General features: G+C 35.7%; 2 protein-coding genes across 3 annotated transcripts in view; one reads left to right on the top strand and one right to left on the bottom strand.

The window, feature by feature from the left end:
* The window catches only part of IDUA (alpha-L-iduronidase), a 50,884-nt gene extending 35,819 nt beyond the window's left edge, over window positions 1-15,065 (top strand). For both annotated transcript variants that reach the window (XM_072405401.1, XM_072405402.1), the window contains 10 exons: window positions 2,018-2,113; window positions 3,782-3,984; window positions 6,419-6,598; window positions 8,206-8,422; window positions 10,053-10,268; window positions 11,496-11,617; window positions 12,000-12,125; window positions 12,727-12,803; window positions 13,992-14,092; window positions 14,794-15,065. In XM_072405401.1, coding sequence (XP_072261502.1) covers window positions 2,018-2,113; window positions 3,782-3,984; window positions 6,419-6,598; window positions 8,206-8,422; window positions 10,053-10,268; window positions 11,496-11,617; window positions 12,000-12,125; window positions 12,727-12,803; window positions 13,992-14,092; window positions 14,794-14,894 — 1,439 coding nt within the window. In that variant the 3' untranslated portion in view covers window positions 14,895-15,065. The remainder of the gene's footprint in view (window positions 1-2,017; window positions 2,114-3,781; window positions 3,985-6,418; window positions 6,599-8,205; window positions 8,423-10,052; window positions 10,269-11,495; window positions 11,618-11,999; window positions 12,126-12,726; window positions 12,804-13,991; window positions 14,093-14,793) is intronic.
* Window positions 15,066-16,272: 1,207 nt separating this feature from the next.
* On the bottom strand, window positions 16,273-21,682 carry LOC140326629 (purpurin-like). Its single transcript, XM_072405403.1, has 6 exons — window positions 21,540-21,682; window positions 20,225-20,342; window positions 18,381-18,517; window positions 17,747-17,859; window positions 17,195-17,407; window positions 16,273-16,579 (listed from the first exon to the last, which is right to left on the bottom strand). Exons 2-6 carry the CDS (start codon window positions 20,339-20,341, stop codon window positions 16,569-16,571), a joined length of 591 nt encoding a protein of 196 aa, XP_072261504.1. The 5' UTR covers window position 20,342; window positions 21,540-21,682; the 3' UTR covers window positions 16,273-16,568.
* Between the last annotated feature and the right edge of the window lie 4,080 nt (window positions 21,683-25,762).

Raw genomic sequence — 25,762 nt, 5'->3', positions numbered from 1 at the left:
AAGCCCAGTTTATTTGTTTCAGCCAAATACAAGGCATATGTGCAAACATTGAATAACAAAGGTTGATGTTTTCAGAATATTTGTGTTCCCTTTCTTCCCAAGAATCTTGTTCCTTCTTTCCAGAGCTCTTTTCTTTGTGTAAATGTTAAATGAGCCATCTATATGTACATGTAGCTGACATTACCATTTATGATATATTATATCAGTGTCATATTATGTTACAGTAGTTATGGATGACGTGGCATTTAGAGAGTATGTCATGAAAATGACATGCGTAATGCTGGCAGAACTAAACCTTTTGTTTTATAAGGCATGATATATAAATAAGTGATATATAAAAGAAATGAGAAATCAGGAAAAGAGTTTTAAATATAGGTTCATCACTAAGTTCATGCACGCTAGTATATATTTTAGTTTTCATGGAGATCACAACACTCCCATGACAATTCTTTTTTTGTGTCTTTTTACTCCAGAAAGACAGAAGCATTGCACTGTCGACATACTAAGGATCAGCAATTAGGATACTGGTCCGGAGATTACTTTTTTAAATTAGTATCTTTTACATTAGGTTCAGATTAAGCAATTCAAATGGAATCATAACTGACATCTAAACATTGTATATTATATCAATGGCAATGGCAAAACCAGTTAGCAAATGTGACAGCCAGAGTTGACATATTAGAGACAATCAGGAACTGCAGACGTGCAACAGGTTGAACATGCTGTAGGAGACTATCACACTGAGAGCACTCAATATTACTTCTTTAAAGGCTCTTTACAAAGTACCAAAGGGCTGCAGGTTGGCCCCAAGGGTATACATGATTCTCTGGTTTCTGACATCTGGATTCTGACATCAGGAGGCCTATTGACAAGTTGTCCTAAATTGACCCATCTACTGCAGTCGTTACAAAGGGGCTCAGATTTTCCATTAGATTTTTTATTTTGTAGATTTCAAAAGTAGTACTAAAGGTCACTGGCTAAGGAAAGAAGAAATAAGTCTTGTACTGCAGAAACCTAGAGATCAAAAACAGAACCCCATTCAGATATAAAATACACAATTGAATGCAGCTCTGTAATTCCCATTACTTTAAAGTTGATCTATGTACAAAGTAATGGCCCTTTCTCTCCCCTTACAACCCCCCTCTTATTTACTGCTGGCATTGAAAAAAAATCTTCATTAGGTGTTTATATCACTGACTGTGTGACACTAATACTTCCATTGCTTGTCATGTCATGCAGGCATGATACGCAAATAAAAAACCCCGATCTGAAACACCATGTCTTAGCAGTTAAAAGTGGAATGAGATCAACCTAACGGGAAAGGTAGGATCCAGGTGTGTGAGTGGCGTTGCAGTGGTGGACCAGTGGTCCACCAGACAGAAAGTGGTACAATCAAAGGAACAGGACAGCGGATTTAGCTGTAGAGTAAATTCTTCTGCATCAGGTAAGGAAAAGACATGCAGAATGGGTTACAGATGGGGTGGGAGGAAAGGTGTTTTTTTTTTAAACAATTTGGGACATGAATTTGCTTTAAATGCAAGCAGTGTAAGTAGTTGAATTTACCAGACTTTGGAAGCCCATGGTACAGCAGAGCTCAGGTGTTGAGAGTAAGAAGTAGCACAAGGAGTCGTTCAGTTGTGCTGCAGTGTTCGTGGGCTAACACGGCACATGCAGAAAGAAGGACAAAGCAGAATGACTGAGATAAGCTCACCAGTCAGCTACTTCTCCTTTTACCACCCAGTCAAGAGCTGAAGGAACAAAGAGATATGGAAACATATCCATTGTGGTATAATGGCTCCCATTTACACATGTCATCTGTGTACTTAGTTGTTTGCCTGGCATTAGGTAATTTAGTCCATTACCGTTTGTTTAAAACTGTGTTAGTTTTGGACCTTTACACTTTCCTATAAAATATTCTGTAAAGCATTGTGTACTAACATAGTTATTGCAGTTTTGAAGATGCATTTGTGACCCTAAAAAATTGCACACTTGTAACTTTAATTATATTCTTTCCTAGAAAAATATGGATTACCTCATGTGTTATCATGGAACTTTGAAACATGGAACGAGCCAGACAATCATGATTTTGACAATGTGTCTATCACAGTGACCGGTATTTATTTTTATTATTTTGTTCCTAATATGTAAAAATTATATGTAAGCCAGCCCTATTTGTTAGGAGATATACCCTGATTTCTTATCATTTTTCTTACCAAAGACAGTAGTTAAAAGAAGCATAGCAGGGTGACACAAAAAGCAATAAATGCTTTCACACTATGGCCCAGATTTATTAAAGCTCTCCAGGGCTGGAGAAAATACACTTTCATCAGTGAAGCTGGGTGATCCAGCAAACCTGGAATGGATATGGTCCAGGATTTCAAACATTTGTTAGCTTTAATAAATCAGGCTCAGTGTTTAAAACTTAAAAAAAGGTTTGGCTTTTTTACAATTTAATATATTTTACATGGACACTAAGCTAACATCACAACTGTTATATTCACCAACAGAAAACATGTAAAGTATGTTTCTATGGAAAGATAATAGATAATTTGGAAGATGCAGGCCTTAACTCCAGTGAATTTTGGAGATTTTGATTGCCCGTTCTGTATAAGCTAACAGTTGTGTTTTTAATCAGCAGTGTTTGCAACAGGTAAGCTAACATTGTAAAAGATCTTCCTGGCTATGAACATATTGGCAGGACATATTGAGGACAGACAAGACTAAAGCTGGCTAAACACGCTACAATGTAATAAAACAATCTCTTTTAGATATACCAAAAGCAATGTAGTACACAGGCCTGCCTTTGGGATATAAAGTAGTGTGGATTAATTGTTTTGGAAGTCCATCAGATTAAATAGGCTAGGTAAATAAATAAAAAGATTTACAGAGATTGTACTGTCAGGTTGTAGCAGGTATAGCATACTTTATAATGCCCCATTACCAACTTTTTAACTATTATTGCTTTTTTAGCAGCAGTAGTAGGGGCACAACAATTTTGATTGTCTGTGTTCCATTCCTTGCCAAAATTTAATTTCACAATATATACTTAAGCTACGTACACACGTCCAATGGTTCTTGCCTGATAATCGTCTCAGGGCCGACGTCTCGTATCGGACGACAATCTGGCGTGTGTACTGCACCCGTCGTCCATCTTCCGAACGACCGCCCTGGGGGATCCACGGACGATGAACTATCCTAATGCAAGAAAAAGGGGAGAGCGCGCAGCAGGGTGGCACTCCGTCGTTCTCCCCCTCCCCTCTCCATAGAGCAGAACAGTGCTGTATGTACAGCACTCGTTCATGCATTGTGCAGTTCTTATCGTTGGAAAGGATCGTGAAAGATCTGTATGCAGCTTAGAAGTAAAGTTAATGTTTATTGGATAAGGGCACTGAACAATGATTCCCTCTGGGTATCAGATATGCTAGGTGTAATGTAATTTGTTATGATGCAGATAAATAGGTCATTTTGTGGGTGTGGATAAGAAATTGTGTCCACTAGACGGGGTATTATCAGTGACTATGGCACCATAGGCTCCATACTGACATTTGCATGTTATTAGCCACTCTTATATGAAGGAACAGTGTCTGAAACATTAAAGTTCTGCAGAAAGTGGATCTCATCAGAGTCTTTTCATGGCTCTCCAACATGAAGCTGAGCATTGCAATAGGTTATACTAAGAGTATAGTATTATAATCATTTATTTAAATAACTCTATCACTTGTTAACTATCACTGTTATATCCTGTAAACCACACATATTAAACATACTTTCATTTGTACAGGTTTCCAGAATTACTATGATGCCTGCTCAGAGGGCCTAAAACAAGCAAGCCAGCTTCTAAAATTTGGAGGACCTGGAGATTCATGCAGGTCACCACCAAGGTCACCTATCTGTTGGGGTCTTTTGGGCCACTGCTTTAACGGGACTAATTTTTTCACTCAAGAGACCGGTGTTAGACTGGACTATATTGCAATACATAAAAAGGTTTGTATGAACTGGTGTGACATCTTGGTGGCTCTTTTCTTTTTACATATTAGTAATTGTATTTATATTTTTTAAGATACATTAGCATACATTACACTGTTGTTTGTTTTAATGCATCGTGGTTTATTGTACATTAGTAACTTTGACAATGCAATGGAAATAAGAAGGGAGCTTCAGCAGACATCATGTCCCAGGATTTTTTAGTTCTTTTAAATTAGAGAACAGCACTGGTTTCTTAAACACTGGGCATTTGTTTATCATTACAAATCCAAGAAACAAAAGCTTTAGTCCATACTTCATGGCTGTGAGCGGACAAGTGGAAAGATTCTTATATACTTCAGTGCATTCATGTTTAAATTAGTTCACTGGTACAAGTTTGGACTTGGACTCCACTTTGGACTCCAGCTACAGAGTATACTCGTGATGCAGTGAAATGGTAGAGAAACATAGGCTAGGAAATAGATCTGAAAGAACTTAAAAGTTCTCCAGTATAGGAAAAAAAATAAAAGGTTCTCTTTTTAAACCATCAGAGATTTCAATAGATACCTAGAGCTTCCAGGTATGGGAGAGGATATGACCTTGAAGAATGCATTGCTCAGGTCAACCAAATGTCACCAGGCCAGAACATTGTCACCTGATAAGGCAAAGGAAGAATTTACCCTGTGTAAGTTTTAAGACCTATTGGCATGGCACTTATATAGGATTAGGATTTCCATCTCTGACTAAAGGTGCGTACACACTTCCAATTTTTATCGTTCCAATCGAACGACGAACGATCGATTGGGCAAAAAATCGTTCGTAAAAAAGTAACCAACGACGCCGACGAACGAGGAAACTCGTTGGAAACGAACGACCGGACCGGCGGATCGGATTGGACGACGATCGTTGAACATCGTTCGTGTGTACGGTTGTTCGTTGATCGTCCATGTTCAGAGCATGCGTAATGAACGAAGGTTCGTTCACTTTCCTGTCGTGCACATAGTTCCTCTATCGCTTAAACGATCGTATCTATTGTGTGTACAATATCTACGAACGATCGTGTCGTTATCTCTATGTGCAGGATCGGTGCTATACGATCGTTCGTAGATATCGTGCAGGATCGTTCGTCGTTCGTTTTCCAACGATAATAATTGGAAGTGTGTACGTAGCTTAAATCTCCAACTAAGGAACAGATTAGCAAAACAGTGCAGGGGAAGTATCAGTGGGTGGAGGTTTTTTTGCTCCCAAGAGAACCTGTCACTTTGCTTTGTAATTTGTAATCTTCATTTAAAGTTGAATAAAACCTGTTCAACAAGGTATTTGATTTGCCAGCCTGATACCAATTTTTTTATTATGTGCACACTAACTGCTTTCGTAAAATGTTGAGAATGGACCCCCGTGCACTGGAGTTACATATCAGTGCCCAGCTCACTGGTAAAACAAGCAAAGGTCGGTTTCAGAAGAAGGTGGCAATGGCTACAGTGAAAGTAGGTGAGAAGCTCGAACCTTTCATCTCTGGAGGACAGCACGCCGATGTGCAAGTATTAGGTGGTCAATTGATGATTGTAAAAATTGTTAGTTTGTCAGTCTTCAGATCAAATATTTTCCTTTACACTTGGGGATTATGAGATCCAATCGACTTTTTAAAGGAATAATTGTGTCAATTACCTTCCTAGTTTTAGATCAAGTATTGGAAACAATTCATTGATCTATGTGTACCTGCAGGGGGGCTTCAGCCTCTCATTTTGTCTAAATGACTTCTCACGAAGGTGAAAAATATTTGCAAAATAAAAAACTGTTCAAGAGGGAATTTTATTTGACTTTTTATCTGTAGAAAATAAAGGCAAAACTCAGGTTGGAAAAATATTGGGAAAAAAAAATTATGTAGTTGCTCCTGACCTTTTCCTAAACCTATAGCACCCATAAAAAAAGAATATGATTGTTCCAGTCAAAATCTTGAAAATACCTTTGTTCTGACTTATTTTTACGTACACACAATACCAATGACATTTGATGCTGGCTTACATTATTTCTTTTGATCTATCAGGCTGTTGTGAATTAATCTACAACTATTTTAGTGAATTCTTGAACAGTAAAAGTTTTTGTTATATTTTAATCTACATTCTACCTCCTTGTGTGCCTTACAAATAGAGGAGTTGAACCCACTAAATTTACTAGTCAGCAGTTTTGGAAATGTTTATTCTATTCAGCACTATGCATATTCTTACTTATAAATTGATTTCATGTGTTTTGCTCCACTCAAACACATCAGCAAAGGCACACATGTGATAGTTTCCAGCTTTTCTTTTTAATATTGACCAATATGTGTAAAACATGAATAAAGTTCATTAGAAAACTGATTACTATTCTTATAGTTTCATGCCCTCTTGTGGTAATAAAGCCACATTGCATGGTATAACAGCATGTTTTAGTTTCTTTCTTTTTTTGATTACAGGGTGGGGGAAATTCGTTTCACATTTTGGAGCAAGAAAAAGACACCTTTTCTGAAATTCTAGGACACTTTCCCAGTTTCAAGTCCGTTCCTATTTACAATGATGAGGCAGACCCACTGGTAGGATGGTCAACACCACAGTCATGGAGGGGTGATGTCACATATGCTGCCATGGTAGTAAAGGTAAAAAGACTAGATATGGTTTTAAAGTGGATGTAGAGAAAAGAATCTATAGGTACGCTGTTTTATAATTGTTGTCTTGTAGTCATACATGTAATGATATTGTACAAACTAGAACATCTAAATTCTATTATCAGAAAGCATCTACTTATAATATTAAAAATGCAGGCGACACATGAGTGATGCAACAATAATATATGGGCTGTGCACAGCAGGTTACAATTTATGAGAAGTCACATGTGAGGGCAAAGAAGGCTGGGACGGAGGCGACAGAATACAGAAAGTGTAGATCAATGTTACATTGCAATATGGGAGTGACTATGTAAAGTCCCAGCAGTTATGGTGTTTCACCTGATGGTGTCTGACCTGCCCTGGATACCACTTGGCAGTGGTTACAAAAGCCAAGAACAAACAAGTCTCTGAGGCTTCTGAGTTTGAGCAATATAACTCGGCCCTGAGGAAGGGTTCAATGGAATTTTCCCATAGCACTCTGTGCTGAGGTCCCTTGTGGCTTCAGTAATCTGCTAATTGTCTTCCCAGTTATCTTTAGTCTAACATGCCATAGTTTGTTGTCTGCCTTGGTAGAGAGGTGTCCTTGTTGCCCCATGTACTTATTTTGTTTATTGTTCTGTTACTGTGCTTTCTCAGGTTGTCATTACTACATTGGCTATTACTATAATTTTTACAGATATAAAATGTAAGTACAAATGTTCTAAGAATAGATCAGTCCTTCCACGTTAGTGCATTGCAAGAATTTTAGCAAACCTGTAATACTGTATTAGAGAAATATTGTTGAAAACAAGAGTTCAAGCACAAAAAGATTTGTGTACTAAATATATATATGTTTTTGTTAAGGAAAGCGGTATCCCTGTATATCACCTAAAAAAAGACAGGGTTCCATGGAAAGTATAGAGGGTTTATCTTATTTGCAGAATGGAAATGAACTAATGAGTAAGGAAAAAAGCATGATGTGTTGGAAAGGAAAACTAATTCAATAAAAAAGCAGAATTTATTTATCCTGTTATTTATTTTCAATTTTTAGTGTGTGATGATTTAAAATGATACATACATCTTGACTCTTTTATCCTGAAGCTACAGAGGAAATGCTTAGCTAATAATGTTAGGCAACCCCATATGCAAACAAAGCTTTATAGCAAATTCACTTTAGCATACGCTGGCACTGATAGCATGTGTAGGTTCCTAACATGTGCATGGACTAAGTACCAAAACATGTGTCTTTTGTGTTTGGTATTGTTGGTCTATGTGTATTTATATAATTAGGTATGAACTGCAGGGTGAGCCTTATCTTCTTAGGAAGCATCCAATAGGATATTGCTAAAATCCTTTCTAACATCTGATTAGCAGATGAGTAAACTTATTTAGGACTAACTGTAATACTTTGTGGTTCCTTAATATCAGTTCATAATTTGCACCAAAGTTTTAAAGCTGCAAAGTATAAATAATACACATATGCAACATTTGTTAGTATGACATTATTTTTTTTACATTGTGTACAATAATACGTCTTCCATAATTGTTTGTAATTGTTCTTATTTTTGATCATTTGTATTACATATACCACTATCATTATTGTGATATCTGTGTTTTAGGTAATAGATGAACACTTAGACTACATGCTGTCAAATGAAAGCCAAGGAATGAACTACAGCCTGCTAAGTAATGATAATGCCTTCATGAACTATTACCCTCACTACTTTACTCAGAGAACACTGACAGCAAGATTCCAGATGAACAACACTAAGCCCCCACATGTCCAGATGGTGAGAAAACCGGTGCTAACTGTAATGGGCTTGCTGGCATTATTAGGTACACGTTTGTGTTTTATCACTTCTTATGCAATAAAAGATGGTAATTTACAAGGCTTTATTAAAATGTCTCAAAAAAGAAAAACATCAATTTGTATAGAACAACACTTTTAATTTTGAATAACAATCAAAATGCATTTAGGCAACACATTAATCAGAATAACCAAAAAAGTATTATTTTTGTGTTGTAAGTAGGGCTTCCAGATGTTCTACTTTTAAGGTACATTTATAATTTAGACCAAAATTATTTTGTTCTCTTTTACCATCCCCCAAAGGGTGAATTTAGGTTATATCAGCTAGGCATTGAACATATCTACGTCTCATTCTATTTTACTTTTGAAATTGAAGACAGCAAGTCTCCTTAACCCTAGCAGCACATTCTGATCTTTTCCCGTTTTTCTCTGCTACACGCTTAGGTCTTGTGACAGTGTTGGGCCAATCACCAAACAGCACTATTACATTTGGAGAATTCATAGCCCTTCTCCTGGCAGCTAAACCGAGTGGGCATTGGGAATCAAACCAAAAACTGTTTTCTTTACTTTGCATGGTTATATCACAGGTTCACTTTAAACTGTGAATTTATGACCCAACATCTAAACCTGTCTTTTTTTACACAGCAAACCTTGCTAAACTTGTGTAAAAGTTACAGGGTGAACCTTGCTATACAGCCTTATTATTTTTCTTTGCCTTACCTCATTCTGCTGCACCTTTCTATTGGAAATTAGTTGTTTAGCCTTATAGAAAAATAAAAAGGTAAATACAACACAACAACTTGTAAATCTTTGTTAAGGGATATATGAGATTTTTGGGTTACTATACTACATACATTTACAAAAATATATAGTTTTGCCCTTACAGCCTTATAAAGGATAAATAAAGGTTGACATGAAGTGACAGGAAGTATGTAATTCATAGAATTACCAGGTGAAAATAAAAACAAACCTAAAAACAAGGTGAGGAACATTCATGCTCTACTAACAAGTAGAGGTTGCTAAATTCAATGCTCATGCTAAACACCTTTGTAATTTAAAGATGTTTAGTGGCATCATCAGCTTATACTTGACAGAAGCCTTTCAGATCCTGGTACACCCATCTACAATCTGCAGAAGTCTGTTCAGAAGTGGTCTTCATGGAAGACTTTTAGCTAAAATGCCATTCCTTCTACATGAAAACTAGATGAAGCCAATCGCCTGGGCAAAAAACAAAACACGAGCATTGGTATACAGGTACTCTTAACCTTTGAGTGCACATTTAAAGAATTCGGCAGTTTATTTTCCAATGGCCTGGAGAAAAGAAGAACAAGGGGCGCTGAAAGAGATTGTATTGCCCCCATGGAGCCAATCTTAACATCAATGATGTCGATGCCACGACCTGGCATTATGTAAAGAGATAGGAGCAACTGAGTTGGTCCACAGAAAATCTGTGTCTACCTATCTTCCGCGTTCTATAAAAAACTTGGCAGGTAGGTAGAGGAGAATGGATGCTGTTTTAGAGGCAATGGGTAAACACACTAAGTATTGATTTGATTTAGTGTTTTCTGTTCACATGCTTTGTTTTGGTTGTTGATAAATATATATATATATATATATATATATATATATATATATATATATATATACTTTTTGTTGCAGGTGAAGTACATATATCAACACAAATATATGTCGATGGTGATATGTCAATCAACAATGATATAATCGGAGTCATAGCAAGCATACATGATCCTAAAAAAGGCATTAAGTCTGACAGCTGGCAGGCAACCATACTTCTTTATGCATCCAATGATAACAAAACATCCACAGACATACAGTTTTTAACATTGAATTTCACAAATTTCCCCAAATCAAAAGGTAACTTTTTCAGTTGTTAATAACCCGCATCATTCAAAGTTCTCCTATTAATATTTGTTGATTTGTTGGTCGACCATTTAAATATTTATTGACACAAATTGTTACATGTCATTCAGAACATTGTGGGCTAGGTGCAGCAGATCTTTGCAAGATGTAGAGCAGGAGAAAAAAGTAAATGCTTAAAATGAAGACCTAGCATTATTAATAATGCCTTCAGCACAGAACCACCTAACAGAGGTACTGGGGGCCAGGGTTACATTTTCTCTTGTACGCAAGTCATAAGCCTAGTGATTCTGTTGCGCAGCAAAGTAAGTATGTTTTGGTTTCATAGCAGAAGCGTAGCTATAGTTCTTCCCATGCCTGTGTTCACTCACAGGTATAAAAAAATTAGGATTGATTTTTTTGGCATTCTGCTTAGAAACCATAATGCATGTCTTCAGGAGTTAGTTTTTAGCAGCATAGTTATTTAGTGATGTGAGATGAAGAAAATCACACTTGATCACAAATATTTTTTCTGTATGTGCACAGTGTTAACATGTAATGTTTAAATTGTCTTCTGCAGGGTAAATGTAATATTCATATTATATCATATTATATATAATATTCAATATATATTTATATTATATACATAAAACCAGTGGATGGTGGGATTAAACTTAAGGGGAGCCTTGGCTGGGCTAAAAAATTGGACCTAAAGCCAATATAATTTCCTGGAATGAAAGAAATAGGCTCATGAATTAGTGGCCATTGAACCCACACTAGAATAATGTGAATATGTAAACAGACCACCCCAGGCAATTTGCAAGCAGGTTATAGAAAAACTATATATATTCCTTACTTTGTTTCATATCTCAAACAGGCTTATACCATCAGGGTCATTGAACCTGTTCCAGAACACTTAGAGAATGCACACAAGTTTACAAGATGTGAGAATTTGATGATGATAAATGAATATGTGTAAGAAGTAAAAATAGCAGATTTTATTCACTCTTATTAATGTGCCATTTTATGGGGATTTGGGGATGACCATATGCATTATTTTTCTTAAGAGTCAGTGACCTTTGAGTTCACTTCCTTGTTAAAAGGAAAGGAAAATTTATGACACAAAGTAAGTGTATAACAAACAAGCTAAATGCAGTTAATATTTACTACTTACAGTATAAGAAAAACAACAATTTATATTGCATTTTATATTTTACCATATTAACCAGATTTGCTCTGTTTCAGATCTTGTGTATGTAACATACTACATTGATAATACATTAACAAACCCATTTTTGGAATGGCAAAAGGTGGGGAGTCCAGACTTTCCAACTATTAAAGAATTCAACCAAATACGTGATGCTGAGGTAAGATGGTCCTATTCTTTATTCTACTTAAAGGCTTCATGAGGTTATGTTAACTGTTCTCTTTGCTGTAACCTAGAGAATGCTCATAGCTCTATCGAACAGATACCCATAAATATTTAAAAACTAAACAAACTTTTTAGAGACAAAATTGTTTAAAAGAAGTACTGAGTAAGTACTGAGCAGGTTGCCTTTAATTGATACTTTGACTTCAGTGCTTCAAGCCATTTACCCAGAACAGGTGTACATATAATGAATTGTGACTTTACATTGCATGTGTTGCATACTTGTTTTAGACACTTAGAAAAATTGAGCCCAATAATGGCGGTATCAATATTTATGTTGTTAAACATCTGCACTTGAAAACTTATTTCTTTTTTGTAAGGATCCAGTTGTGGAAGGGCCAACTTCATTCCCCAAAGAAGGTGATGTGATTTTGAAAGTAAAACTTCCAGTTCCTTCAGTGCTTCTTATTCACATTTGTGAACAACCTCGTTCTCCACCTGGAAGGGTAAGTAGGAAAACTGTATACCAGCATAAAAAACAGTACAGAGAAAAAATTAAGTTTAGTTTGTGACAGCAGTGCCACCCACATTTTCGTGTGTTCACATACTTATTAAAATGTATCTCTCAGTATGTCAAAACTGACTACTGGTGGAGTTAGTAGGCATCTAACTTTTCTGCAGTTCTTTATCAGCCATAAATCCTGGATTGTTCTATAAAGAACATTGAATACATAACCTCCATGGCCCCTTTTTCACAGCCTGCATCTGTGGAGAGCAATGTGTTATGTAACTCATAGCCTGTGGGATGATGTTGAAATTTCATATTGAGGGGGATATTTACATAGGAGGGGGATATTTAAACTTTTCCTCTATATTTCTCTAGCTTGTTTAAATGTACATTTTTCATGACATATTGGCTATTAGGTTTTGTAAAGTGGTTCAAAGTTGCATCTGCAATTTTTTTTTTGTTACACTTGTGCACAAATTATATTATGAGAGCAAATAGTCAGAAACATCTCCATAATGATGTATCCTATAAAATACTGTTTATTCATCTTGCTAATTCTAGTTAAAGAACTTTAAACTCTATCATTGTTTTTTCTTTAGGTCACCCATGTTCGCATTATTCCTATTTTTAATGGGCAGATATCAGTTGTGTGGAGTGATGAGCAGGTAAAAACCAGGTAAATATATAATTGAAACCTTTTACAGATTTTATTTACCTTCATTCAGGTAGATAATCTTGGTCTGTCAATTTGTGAGCATATTACAATAAAACCTTGTTTTTCCCTTTTTGATGAAACATAGATCTCCTTGGGTTAACCTAGTTAGTTCTTGTGAATGACTTTTTATCTCATATAGGATGGCCTGTTGACTAAATTTTAGAATTCTTACTATTTTGTCCATTTTTTACCAGTGGATGAAAACAATAATTTTCAGAATTCAGAGTTTCCAATCTACAAATACCTTAAGCAGCATATTCACATTTTTGATCTTTCATATAACTGATAATGGCAATATCTATATTACTGGTTATCTGGAATGAATATAAACAACGATCATGTTTTAATTATATTGTCTCACCATTATTGTTTATATTTTGCGTGACTGATTTATGTGATTGTAAATCATGCCTGTAGCAAAATTGACATTTTTTGCAAAAAAAAGTGTTTAAAAGACCTGCGCCTTGTTTTAGGTTTGTACTAAAGCATCAGAAGTGTAGATACCAACTTTAGATAGAAAGTTGGGGTTCTGATCACTTTCTACCTACTGCATCTTACTGTTGGCCCATGATTGTGATAGATGGCCTCAAGGCTTAAATGGAGACACAGGAGATGATGGACCAGCATACCACTATCTTGTTTGGTTGGTACATTATAGCTGATTTTAGCCATTTAGAATTCAATTTCAGAAATGCAGCTTTCAATGCACTCTATCGCCTCCAGCTTGCCACCTATTAAATTCCCGACATAATAACCTCTAGCTGACCTGAGAAGCAGTACATCTAATGTCTTATTTACTTTATGCTTAACCAGAAAGTAGCAACATACGCTTTCTGACAAGAAGATGAGTGCTTTAAAAAAGCCTGGTAGTCGTCTGGATGGTAAAAAAGTGTGTGTATTTTAATTTTAAATTGAACCGTTTATCCTGAGGAGTTCTATATTTATATAACCTTCTTGTATTATGCATATTACCTTTAGGCATGGTTTAATATACCAAACATGATTTAATATTTACACATGGTGTACTTTAGCTGGTACTCCCCTGTTAATATATAAGCTAATATTTTACTATTACTTTGTTTGTTTTGTTGTGTAAAAAAGTGCATAGTTCTGTGATTGTGATATTTAAAATTATTTTATGTTTTGTAGATGTTTAAAAACATATGAAGTGGAATTTTCAACTGATGGGTTAATCTTTAGACACATAAATACAAAACCTATTATTTTTACTTTGTTCACATATAGTCCAGGTAAGTTATATATTCATTTATATATACTATTTTCACGTCAAGGCTTACTGCTGCTTGTTCATTGGTCTCACTGGTCAGACTTTGAATTGTTGTAGATAGGCTGTATCCTAAATTTTTTATTTAGTTGGAGGGTCACATATATCAGAAGGTCATATATACAGAAACCAGACATTCTCATGTTTCTACATTTGGTTGAGATACGTGGTCTGACTAGTCTCCTGTATGAGTTTCTCCCATAAGAGTTCCTTTCTAGAGGCACTCTACACAGGCATTAGATAAAATACATCTTAGGAAAGCTATTGCTCAGGCTACATAAATTTGCTTAGCTTCATTTTCAATGCAGAACACGGTGTTGACTCTGAAGCAAAGGAAAGCCTCCTAGGGCTTTCATAGAAGATAATTTGAGTATTGTGTTTACAAATTCAAAAAGTGCATCAACACAAGCAAAATGCTTTATTTTTAGTTTCATCACAATCTGAAGCCTTGGGAGACAAAGCTTTAAGATACTGGGGTTTGAAGTTGTGCACATATTCCATTGGAATAAAAGTGCAAAGTCTCATCTACCCATCTGTTTTGTTCCCTGAGAGGACTTGTTTGGCGATTTTGTGCACACCACATAAGGATACTAGGTGACACCTGCACACATTTAATACACAACTAAATGATTTTGTGCTTAAGAAATATCCTATTTCTTTCTCTAGACACTGGTATAGTATCTGGATACTACAGAGTCCGTGCTGTCAACTTCTGGAACACACCAGGACCTTACAGTGTTCCAGTGAAGTACAGAGATCTGTTTTAGACCCATACAGAAATGGAGCTGTTCACTCATACATAAGTGTCTATTTTAGCAAGTATGCAATAGATTTTTTGAATTGTCTCTGATGCACTGTTTTGGATTTTGTAAATTGAATTTTCTAAATTGTATATGTCACCACTCCTTTTGTCAAATAAAACTTTCTTCAAAAACTTATCTATATGCTTTGAAGTGAACATTTCTACTCTACAAGCTTGTATATAACAGAGGTACTATCATACCAGTTTCAGACATCAGGCTTACTACGTATGCCCCAAAAAGCGTTTGAAGTACACAGAGCATACATAATACATCCTGCTCATGTCTTGCTACTTGCGCATTCCCTACCACTTATAAAGGTAATTCCCGGATGTCAGAATCACAGAAGGAACTTGCTGAGTAAATATACTAGCCTGTTGTAGCTACTGCTGTCAAAAATGAACCATCTGAACAGTGTTTGTAAATTCAGTCATCTTTCTAAGCTAAAAAGTTTATTGGGTCTTCTTGGGTTTATGAAACCACTCATATGATACCTTTAAGCACAAGAATCATTTTTATCTATCTGCCATAGAAAATCCGCTGGGTAGAGGTTACCTGTTTTTTAAAGCTACAGTGGTGAGTTCGCTGTTATGTACAAGTTTTACATTATATAAAGAAACATCCTTTTACAAGTATTTGTGTCTGGGGTATTTCACACCGGTACTTGGGGCTGCTAAATTGTAGTCCCAATAGCAAGCTCTGTAATGGGGAAATAAATACTAAAATCCAGGCAGACGGGTAAAAATGTAGATGGAATACATATATGAAAGTTGTTTTTACCAGCCAAAAAATGTCTTCATCAAAGTCCTGAGATTTACACTGCTTTGCCACAGTGAAAATGGAAGCAGCCCACTGCTTATTCCTGTCAGTATGCTCCTGGCACTGCTTGTAGAGTAACATTAAATAGTTTTGTTTGGACACCTTTTATCTAAACCAGTAACTCCTTATTGTATTTATTGTATCAAATCCTAAATTTATTAGAATTGTATTCCAGTACTCCAGCATGTCACTGCTAAAATATTTCTATTGTGTTTTCCGTGTGTATAGATGTGCATAAAAGGTTGAACAACAGCTTCTTCTACACTTTAGGTGCCGTCTGTACTGAAAGGTGCTAGAATGATAATTTAAATACCTATTCCTAAAAGAATCAGCAAACTGCAATACAGTACTTCCAATCTGACCCCGCCATTGTCATCCAACCTCTATGGAACCTAATCACTTTAGTTAAATACCAATCCACCAAAAATGTTTTTAGTATTACATATAACACAAAACTGAGTAATCACATTAAATAACACATTTTACTTGCTTACAATTCATATTAAAACAAAAAAGACAAAAGAAATTGTCACAACTATACAAAAATTGTTTATTCTTTATCATACCTTCCAATAAATGATCTATTTTAACAAGAACTGGTGACACATTAAAACCTAGAAACAGAAAGTTAAAAGGAAACACATGACATCAGATGAAACAATCATTTGTACCTAAATAACAGTTAAACAAATAATTGCACTCTGAAAAAAAATCTTTAATATGTGAAAAAGTGCATTTCTTAGGTCATCCTGTCAAGACAGGCTGCTTCTTCCAATCTTTGGGAGAATGTATAGAGGAAAAAGGTCTTGATAACCCTGTGTCCTAGCAGGCTCCTGCAGACAAAAACAGGTTTAGAAATGATTTAAAAAAAAACACATATACTAGATAAATAGGTTTTTTGTTGGCATTATTAGCTTATGGCATATTTTCTTTTTAACAGCTTTGGTTTGTGTCTAAATCAACCATCATTTATGTGCATTCAGCACATTATTCTACTGTTTTTATTTTTGTAAATACAAATTATTTGATTTTGTTGCATTTCTATTAACTATATTATTATTATTATAGCAGTGACACTTGGACCACAGTCATGAGCATGTATTATACATAATTAGAAGATGAATTAACATACAGCCAACTTTTCTACCTGTGTTTAGTTGCTGGACTACACAAATACTAAAGGGTCTTCCACCCTCCTGGGGAACAATAAGTAAATAGGTGGCCAGAAGATGTTACCCATTTATTTAATTATAATATCTCATTATCTAATTGCTCTTGAACTTAAATAAATAGGATAAAAGCAATTGTGATAACAATATAGCTGAGAGGAGAGTCCCCTATGTAACATGATTGTATACTGGTTAGTGGTTTAGCCATAAACCCATATTTTTGTGAGATATGAATACCATTGATCTACAGTTTTGCAGAATATTAAGTTATTATTGTACCTGATTGAAGAACAGGCTGAAATTGTCCTGCCATGCAGATTTCCTCCTGTTTTTGGCGTACAACCCTTGTAATAGCTGGAGAAAATCCACGTGGATTGCGTGAGAATATGATGGCATAGCCATCGTTGCATGTTCCATCTTCATGAAGAGTACGGCATGCATAAGTGATTGCATAGTTATCATAGTCAGTGTCAATGACCCAGTAGTTGTCTCCTGCAGAAACACAAATATTTCTAATCAAAGTATTCACATGTTAGGACTGTGAAAGCTAGTACAAAGGAACATGGATATGTTGAACACAGCAAGCACCCACTGTTCTCAGCAGTTATTTCTGTGCTATGGATTGAATATTCAGGTCAGTAACAAAATCTTTCCTATATTTTGGCCAAATGTTCCCATGTTTAAAAAAATGCTTGATTAGTTATCTGGTTCTTTAAAATTCCATACAATCATAATGTATGTCAATTCTCTGCAAAACTTTAACTTTCTGTATAGTCTGTAAGGGTATGTGCAATATATACATTGAAGTCATTCCAGGGTATTTTAGCTTACCTCCACTTGATAAGTAGCTTGCCAAACCTTGGTAAGTCATGAACATTTTAGCTGGTATGGTTGGATCTGGTATTGAGTACTGAGCAGCCATGTCTGCACAAATGAGCCAGAACCTGTAAAAGGAATACACACCTAATTACCTCAGCATGGTAACAGTTTATTTCTTCAGTTTAAACAAAACTTAATTAGCAGTTTATATCCTATCTGATGCTACAGTTAATGAGACCCTGTCCTGATTTATATAAGTTGCCAGTGCTATGTTTGGCAGTCCTGGGCCTTTTTGGTTCTTTTGTGTTACTGATCTAGAGCACACGCTGAACCTGTGATATTCAAAAAAAAAATGCAGAAGAAGGCACTCATTCTAACTTTTTAGGTTTTTATTAATTCCTGTGCGCCATTGGGAGGATTTCCCCTCACTTCCTGCTCCGGGATACATTGGGAGGTAGTATAGTCCATGGGCAAGAGACAGCAATTACCTGGCTAGAGCATGAGAAGTTATGTCTATAATGGGACCACAGACAACAGGACAGGAAAATGTAAAATCTCTTCCCTTCTTTATGCAAAAATGGAAAAGAATGTTTTATTTGATGTTCCACTTCAAATGTATTATGTCCATATACCCAGTATAGCTTACCCAAAAAGTTTAACTCTTCCTTTTGATGATGCAATCATTGTGCCATCCTCCTCTACTGTATATTCGGCAGAGATATTATCTTGCAAGAACAAGCCTTCGGGGTCTTTTTTTCCAACAGCATACCATTTACCTGCATACTAGTGAAGATAATCGAAAATTTTAATAAAATTATCAAAGAAACCCTAAACTGTAAAGAATGGGTAATGCATTGAGTTTTATTTATTAATCACTAAACAACCAAATGTTAAAACCACCAGCCTAATTTTCTTTAAGTCCACCTTTGTCCAGCCTTTGTCTGAGTCCAGCTCTGACCTGTTGAGGCATATATTTTACAAGATCTCTGAAAGTGTCTTGCAGTAACTGGCACCAAGATATTAGCAGTATATTCTTTAATATGCACTGCCCCCCACTAGCTCTACTTTTACCCAAAGTGGATCCTGCTGCCATCTCTTCCATAGGTAAATCTTGCACACACACCCAACTATCCATATGGTCTACAGGTCTAAAATAGACCAGTTTTGATACTAATATTTCAATTGTCCTCTCTTGTGTCACTGTCTGTATTCGTCCGTCATTTGCAACCTCTATTTATTGTACAGCGCTGCGTAATATGTTGGCACTACATAAATCCTGTTTATTAATAAAAATATTATTATTAATAATTCTCTTCCAGCAATTCAAGCTACAGATGCTCTTCAGTGGGATAAGGATCCCCCCCATCCACCACCAAGCCTCAGGTAGTCTTCTGCCCTTATGACCCTGTTGCTGGTTCACCAGTTCTCCTTCCTTGGACCACCTTTAGTAGGTAAAAACTCCTGCTAACTAGGAACACCCAACATTGGGAAAACCTGACCTCTATCACAATTTGGCCAAAGTCGCTCATATCCTTACCCTTGCCCATTTTTCTTTAATCCAAATATAATCTGCAGAAACGAACTATTCACTTGCTTCCAAATATATCTCACCCCTTAACAGGTGGCATTATTACAATACAATTAGAGTTATTCACTTCTCCCATTAGTAGTTTATTTGTGTATTTAAAAAAACTGTATTGAAAAATACCATGTTTTTTTGGTTGAAGGCATAACAGAAAAGATTGTCCTAGGCCTTTAAACACCAGTCTGCATATGCCTTAGTTACAGTATTTCTCTTTGGGTATTCTTTGTAAATGTAATTTTTACCTCATTAACCTCATTTTTATCTCACACATTAAGAATATTCTCTGTAGTAAAATAGTAAATTATTCTGTGTAGAGTGAAATTTTACTTTGCTAAAACAAAAAAGGCCTAAAGACCTTAAGTAGCTCAAATCCATAGCTAAATATTATACAGATCATATTACCATACCAATACCTAGCTAAAGTTGTACCGAAATCCTTTTCTGCCAAGGTATACAGAAGAGATCTAACCAATGCATTTCCTGACCATATGGATAATAAATGAGAATCAGTTCAAGGGATGGCACATTTCTTTTCTGGTTACCTGCAGCAGCCTGACTTAGACTGTATTGGAAAGTGGTCTACCTCATCACTCAAGCCATGAAGGAAGGGAATCTATTGTACTTTCATAATTGCTGCAAGTAGCAATTGTTTTCTCCATACTAACCAAGTTTAGGCTAATAATTCTTCCATAAATGCTGAATCTCACCCATGCACAGGGTCATCAATCCTCATTCATGTCTATTCTGAGCTCCAATAGATCAGTTGTGAGTGAGCACACTGAGCTTTTTCAACTCAGAAGTTTAGATTGAGTTACTATACAGATATTACATCTTTATAATTTACATTTACATGAATTTAGTACATTAACATTCAATGCAATTACTTTGTGATAAAAACATCTTACCCTTTTAAAATCAAAATCATCCTTTACTTTGAAATTATCTACCACACAGGACTGAGCTCTACAAAGCTCAAACAGGGTGATAAGGGAAGCAAGGAAGAAATACTTGAAACACTTCATTCTGGAAAAAAAATAAAACAGTTTTCATAAGATACAGTAGGTACATTATATCATTGATAATAACACATTACAATATAACTGTATTTATTGTATAAATGTAACTAATTTTCCACTTTTTTCACATAGGTCAGGTAAGCGGTTTTACTACTTTGCAAAAAATTATTCACAATGGAACAAATGTTTCTATTTTTTTATTTCAGGTGGCTGATGGCCGCACTATTGCTGCTCGTTTTTTTCAGATGCTGCAGTGGTTTTAATGGCGTTGCTAGGTTTTTGCAGCTGCTTACAAAAACCTGCACAAGTGTTCACAAATGCCTGAAAAAGCCTATCAGTTGCCACCTGTTACCAATCCCGGGTGCCTGATGGTCGCCAATAGCCTTTCAGAAGTGGATAACACTACAGTTTGTTTTTTACCACCAATGTGAACTTAGAGTTTCCTCTGCTTACTTTTATCAGATGCTATATTAGTGCTTGCATTATTATCTGCAATTTTATCATTTTAAGTGCCTTGTGTTTTAAAATACAAATTAGGTCATAAAAAGAGAAGAAATCTACAACATTAGTGTTTGACTTCCATAGTGAATAATAGTTAGCTTCATCCACTTCAGTCATCCAATCATGTGCAATTACAACAGATTTTGGTTTGCTTTCCATGGCACATGATTGGTTATTGAAAAACAGCAACAACATCGATCCACTAAGCAAAGTGGACATTCGTTTTACCATGTGAACACTATTTCTTTTTGCCAAATGCACACTATTTCTGTGTGCATTTGGTTTTTGTTTCAATTGTTTTTATTAGGTTTCAACAATATAATAACACAAAAATGACATGTACAAAAAAAGGACTATCCATAATTACATAAGAACAATATAACATGAGTGTCAATTTTTCATACACATACCAAAATGGTTTTTAAACATCTTTGGTCAGCCATAAAACACATGAACATGAGAAGCAATAGAGGTTTCCATGCAAATGCTTGTATGCTTTATATTATAGGATTTCTCTTAATCCATACAATCCAGGTAAAATATTGAAAACATACTTAACACTCATTGTAATGCAAATATATAAGTAGTTATGAGGTTCTGCTCTAGTCAAATGTAGACTTGATTTAATTCTTACTACATTTCAGAAACATTCATCCTATCAGATTTCATATTAAAACAACAACTTTCATCAGAAACAACTTACCTGACTCTTTCTGCTGTAAACCAATGTTAAGTGGGCTCCTTACAGATTCAAATGAGCACCTCTTTCTGCTTATTTAAGTATTTCTGCTTTAAATAATAAGCCTACCATCTACCTAAGTGGTTATTTTGGTCCATAGAGGACAGTAAGAAGCTTATCTTTGTTAATCCATTACATAAAATCTGTGCATAATCCTTTTTTCTGATGTGTGCTCCTCTAATTGTGAAAGAAAACAGAGTTGAAAAGGATGAGGAAACGCCATGCTTGCTTGTACTGCACATGGGTAACCTTTGCATGTGAATGTACAGTGAGCCGACAGTCAAAGGGGCCTGTGCTTTTTGCCTAGAATGTGGAGGTTATTTTTACTGAATGTCATATTTTAATAAAGTTTTTTACAAAAAATAAAATAAAGAGTAATGATAAGTATTGAGAGATTACCGTAATGTGGAATTAAAAGCAAAATAAAAATAATATCAGTAGCATTAACAAAACAGTGTTCATTCTTCTGTATTCCCTCTCTTTGATGGGGACCTTGAAATTGATTTTGCTAATTTTAGTTCCAAGAGGAACTGGAACACATTATACATATTTGACCTAGCTGGGTGCAATACTTATACACTGTTTTTCATAGCTATATTTTTATCTTTCTGCTATATTTAGTCAAATAATTCCATATATTTCCTAGATAAATGTGTGACAGGTATTTATGCATTTATTGAAAAATCAGTATATTATATGACATAGTGTTAGATAAGTGTCTGATTCCTAATTAGCTTTCTGTAATCCCTATGGCCCTTTGAACTTGTTACTCTAACAATGAGAATATACTTACAGGAAAGAAAAGCATAAGGGATGGCCTCTTCTTTGTACTATTATGTCTGCATTGTTAAATGACACACTGAAGAATATATATATATATATATATATATATATATATATATATATAGTGGTAGAATTAAATACGTGATGCCAAATTCAGACAGTATTTGGCATCAAATACATAACCCTCGCCTGGAAAAAGGATTACAAAAGGGATAGGGCCATGAGTAATTGTATTGCTACAGATTTGTACTTCTTCCTTGTCTGGGCCAGAAATTAAGGACAGCTCTGGAGCACGGGCCAATGATAATAAAAAGACACCTGTCCTTGGAACTGGGGGGAGTTGCAGCCTGAGGCCAGATGGAGGGGCTGTAATTATCCTGTATGCTGAGTGAGCTCAAGAGGTTTCCCATAGTTGAGGCCTGTTGGACTAACAGAGAAAAAGATTTTCTAAGGTTTTACATATCAGGGCATAATAAAAAAATATGTCCCTTAGCAGATTCTAAAATAAATTAAATCTAACCTCAATGCTATTTATGTAACACACATTGAGCAAAAATAGAAAAGCCATTTGTAAAATGCTAAATACACCCCATGATTCAAAAGCTTGAAGAATCAACTTTAGCACCAATATACACTGATATGCTGTGTTTGTTTTTGACATGACACTCCACTTTGGTCACTTCTGTTGCAGAAGTTTTGTGGTTTGTTCAGATGCCAGCCATGTTGCCATGTACTTTTTAGAGTGCAGAAGCTTTCTCCTCTAAACAAGCCATACTTATTTAGTCTTTTTTTTATCTGTACTGTCATCAACTTTTAACATGCTAACTGGGGACTGAAGATTCTGAGATGTAGCTCTGAACATTGACTTTGGGGTAATTTTGCTGGAATGTCCACTCTTGGAAAGATTGGCAACTGTCTTAGATGTTTTCTACTTGTGAACCTTCCTATACTACAACTGCTTCTCTAAGATCATAGCTGATGTCTTGCCTCCTTGGCATTGACACCTGAATGCTCAAGACCAGTAAACTGCCAACATTTCTGCTTTTGTAGATAGTCACACTTGCTGATCATAAATTATTCAAATGTATTTTTGATTAGCAGCACCTAACTACCACCCTCTTATTTCCCTGGTAAGGGTGTACTTAATTTTTTACACCCTCATTTTGAAATAGTCTTTCTTGAACAAATAATGGCACGATGTAATATATTATGTGTTGTTGTTCATCCAAGGTTACATTTACCTAAATTTAGAACAATGACTTTTTTATTTTCTGATTCGAAAACCTTCAATTCAAGAAGAATGTACTCTGTTTCACATGGCCATTATACTTTATTGAAGAAACACTGTGTTTAGAATCTACATTTTTATTAAATGATTTATTACCCAACAGTGCTGTATTGCAGAGTAACATGAAAAAAAAAACTCTTTCAGAATGCAGCTTATGATAAAGTCTTGCTGCCTCTTTGGCTTTGCTGGATTTAACTTCACTTAGCAAAATCAGTGAACATTGCTTCTTTTTGGTGACCTGAAACTTCAGTATGATCTGTCACAAAGGACATGTAAGGTTATGTCAAAAACAACAAAAGCGAGATATATTCTAAAAATTACCCTTTGGATAAGAAACCTGTTCAAGCGGAGATCCATAACATTCTATTATTTCATTCAGAAAAATATATTTAGAAATACAGAACTGTTCATTTGCTTTCTGTGCTAGTTGATATATAGACATGTCAGATTGAACATTCATTCTGTTTTCTACATACTTAATATGTATCACATAAATAGCATAAAACATGTTTTTTTTTTTGTTGTGTATAATCTTTATAAAAACTTACATTCCAAAAAAGGAAGAAAGGCTAGGTTAGACCTTCTTTTAGGTTTGTACTTATGTCTCCATCCCCTCTTGTGATTTACCAACTATTTTTTAAATGTCCATTATCACCCAGACCTATAGTAAGAGAAAGTCTAAAAGTTTGACTTATCATTAGCACATAAAGTATAGAGTTTGTTTGGAAACAATCATATAGGCAGCGATCCTGTACTGTTGGCTGCCGCAGGACAAAGCACCCTGCTTATTCTCTTCTTCTGCTTTGTTTGCAGCAGCAGGAAGATCAGGCAAATGGCTGTCCTTTGGTCTGCAGCCTGTGCATCCCCGGCTTCCCTTTGGATGTGAATGGTTCCTCTGCATCCCCCGCTCTGAGACTGTACAGCTGAAAGGGATTGTGCTGAGACTAATGAGCAGAGTAGTTCCTAATTTGCCATTGGCTTCTGGTGCCTTATACCCTCTCTGCTCCCACGGCCCTATGCCTGTTGTAGCGTTAGCTGGGCTAAGCAGGGGCTTACTAAAGGTGAGGACTGCGGGGTTAGATTGAGGGCCTGGTGTCTGCTAAAGACTGGTGCTGACAGGGCCTTACAGAGTAGCTCTTTGATGTGTGACAGTGACAACTGTCAAAGGGTTTTTTTTTTTTTATTTGGAGAGATTTCCTTCTACTTAATTTAAAACACATACTTTCATACAATGCAATACTGAGAACCAAATTACAACAACTGTACTCCCCACCAAATACCTTTGATAACACTTACAGGGAATCATGTCAATCTAGTGCAACACAGCAGTGTGGTATCTATCTTGCTAAGTCAGACCTAGTGTGGTTCAACAAGCAAGGCTCACATGCTGGAACACTATAGACAGATTGTAGTTCCCCTGCATACTGCTATGGTCTTTCTCTTCTTTCAACATTCTTCTAGTCACAGGGCTCCCCTGCAGAGAATTTTACAAAAATAACTAAAAACTACTCGGGAATAAGGTAAAACATCAATTAAACCATCCAACTATGAATAGGAGAAAAATCAAACCATGTTCCTCCCGCTTTTATAAATGATTAAGTATTCATAGTGGACACACCCTCACCATATTAACTGAGTTGATTAACTCTAACTTTTCAACTTGATAATTCTCTACTATTTTAGTAAATTAACCCCCAAGATTTTTACTCTAAAATACTAAAAAAAATGCTTCTTGACTTGATCCTTTATTGTGCAGGTAGTTGCATAGAATAATAATGGTCAATAGGGTACTGCTCTTAAGAGTAACCCACCCTCTCATATTTCTCTACACTTTTAGTATGCACCAGTCACTGCGCTGAAAATAAAACAAGGAACACATTACCTAGAAAATATATAGAGCTATATTTATAAAGCATTTACTACTTACAGGTCCTATGTGTTTTAAAATGCCAGTGATTGCTTCGCCACCTAACAATGCTTTATAAATAGAATGTGATCAACATGCTTTTTTTTTCACTATTGTGACTCACAGGTATGAAGCGCTACCTAATGCACACAGATCACAATGTAGGTCTCATATATCTCCATAAAGACCATTCTCCAGCTTTGCTCACAC

Source organism: Pyxicephalus adspersus, chromosome 3 (assembly GCF_032062135.1).
Source record: "Pyxicephalus adspersus chromosome 3, UCB_Pads_2.0, whole genome shotgun sequence".
In the NCBI taxonomy this organism is placed as follows: Eukaryota; Metazoa; Chordata; class Amphibia; order Anura; family Pyxicephalidae; genus Pyxicephalus; species Pyxicephalus adspersus.
This window is presented reverse-complemented; position numbering and strand designations above follow the sequence as displayed.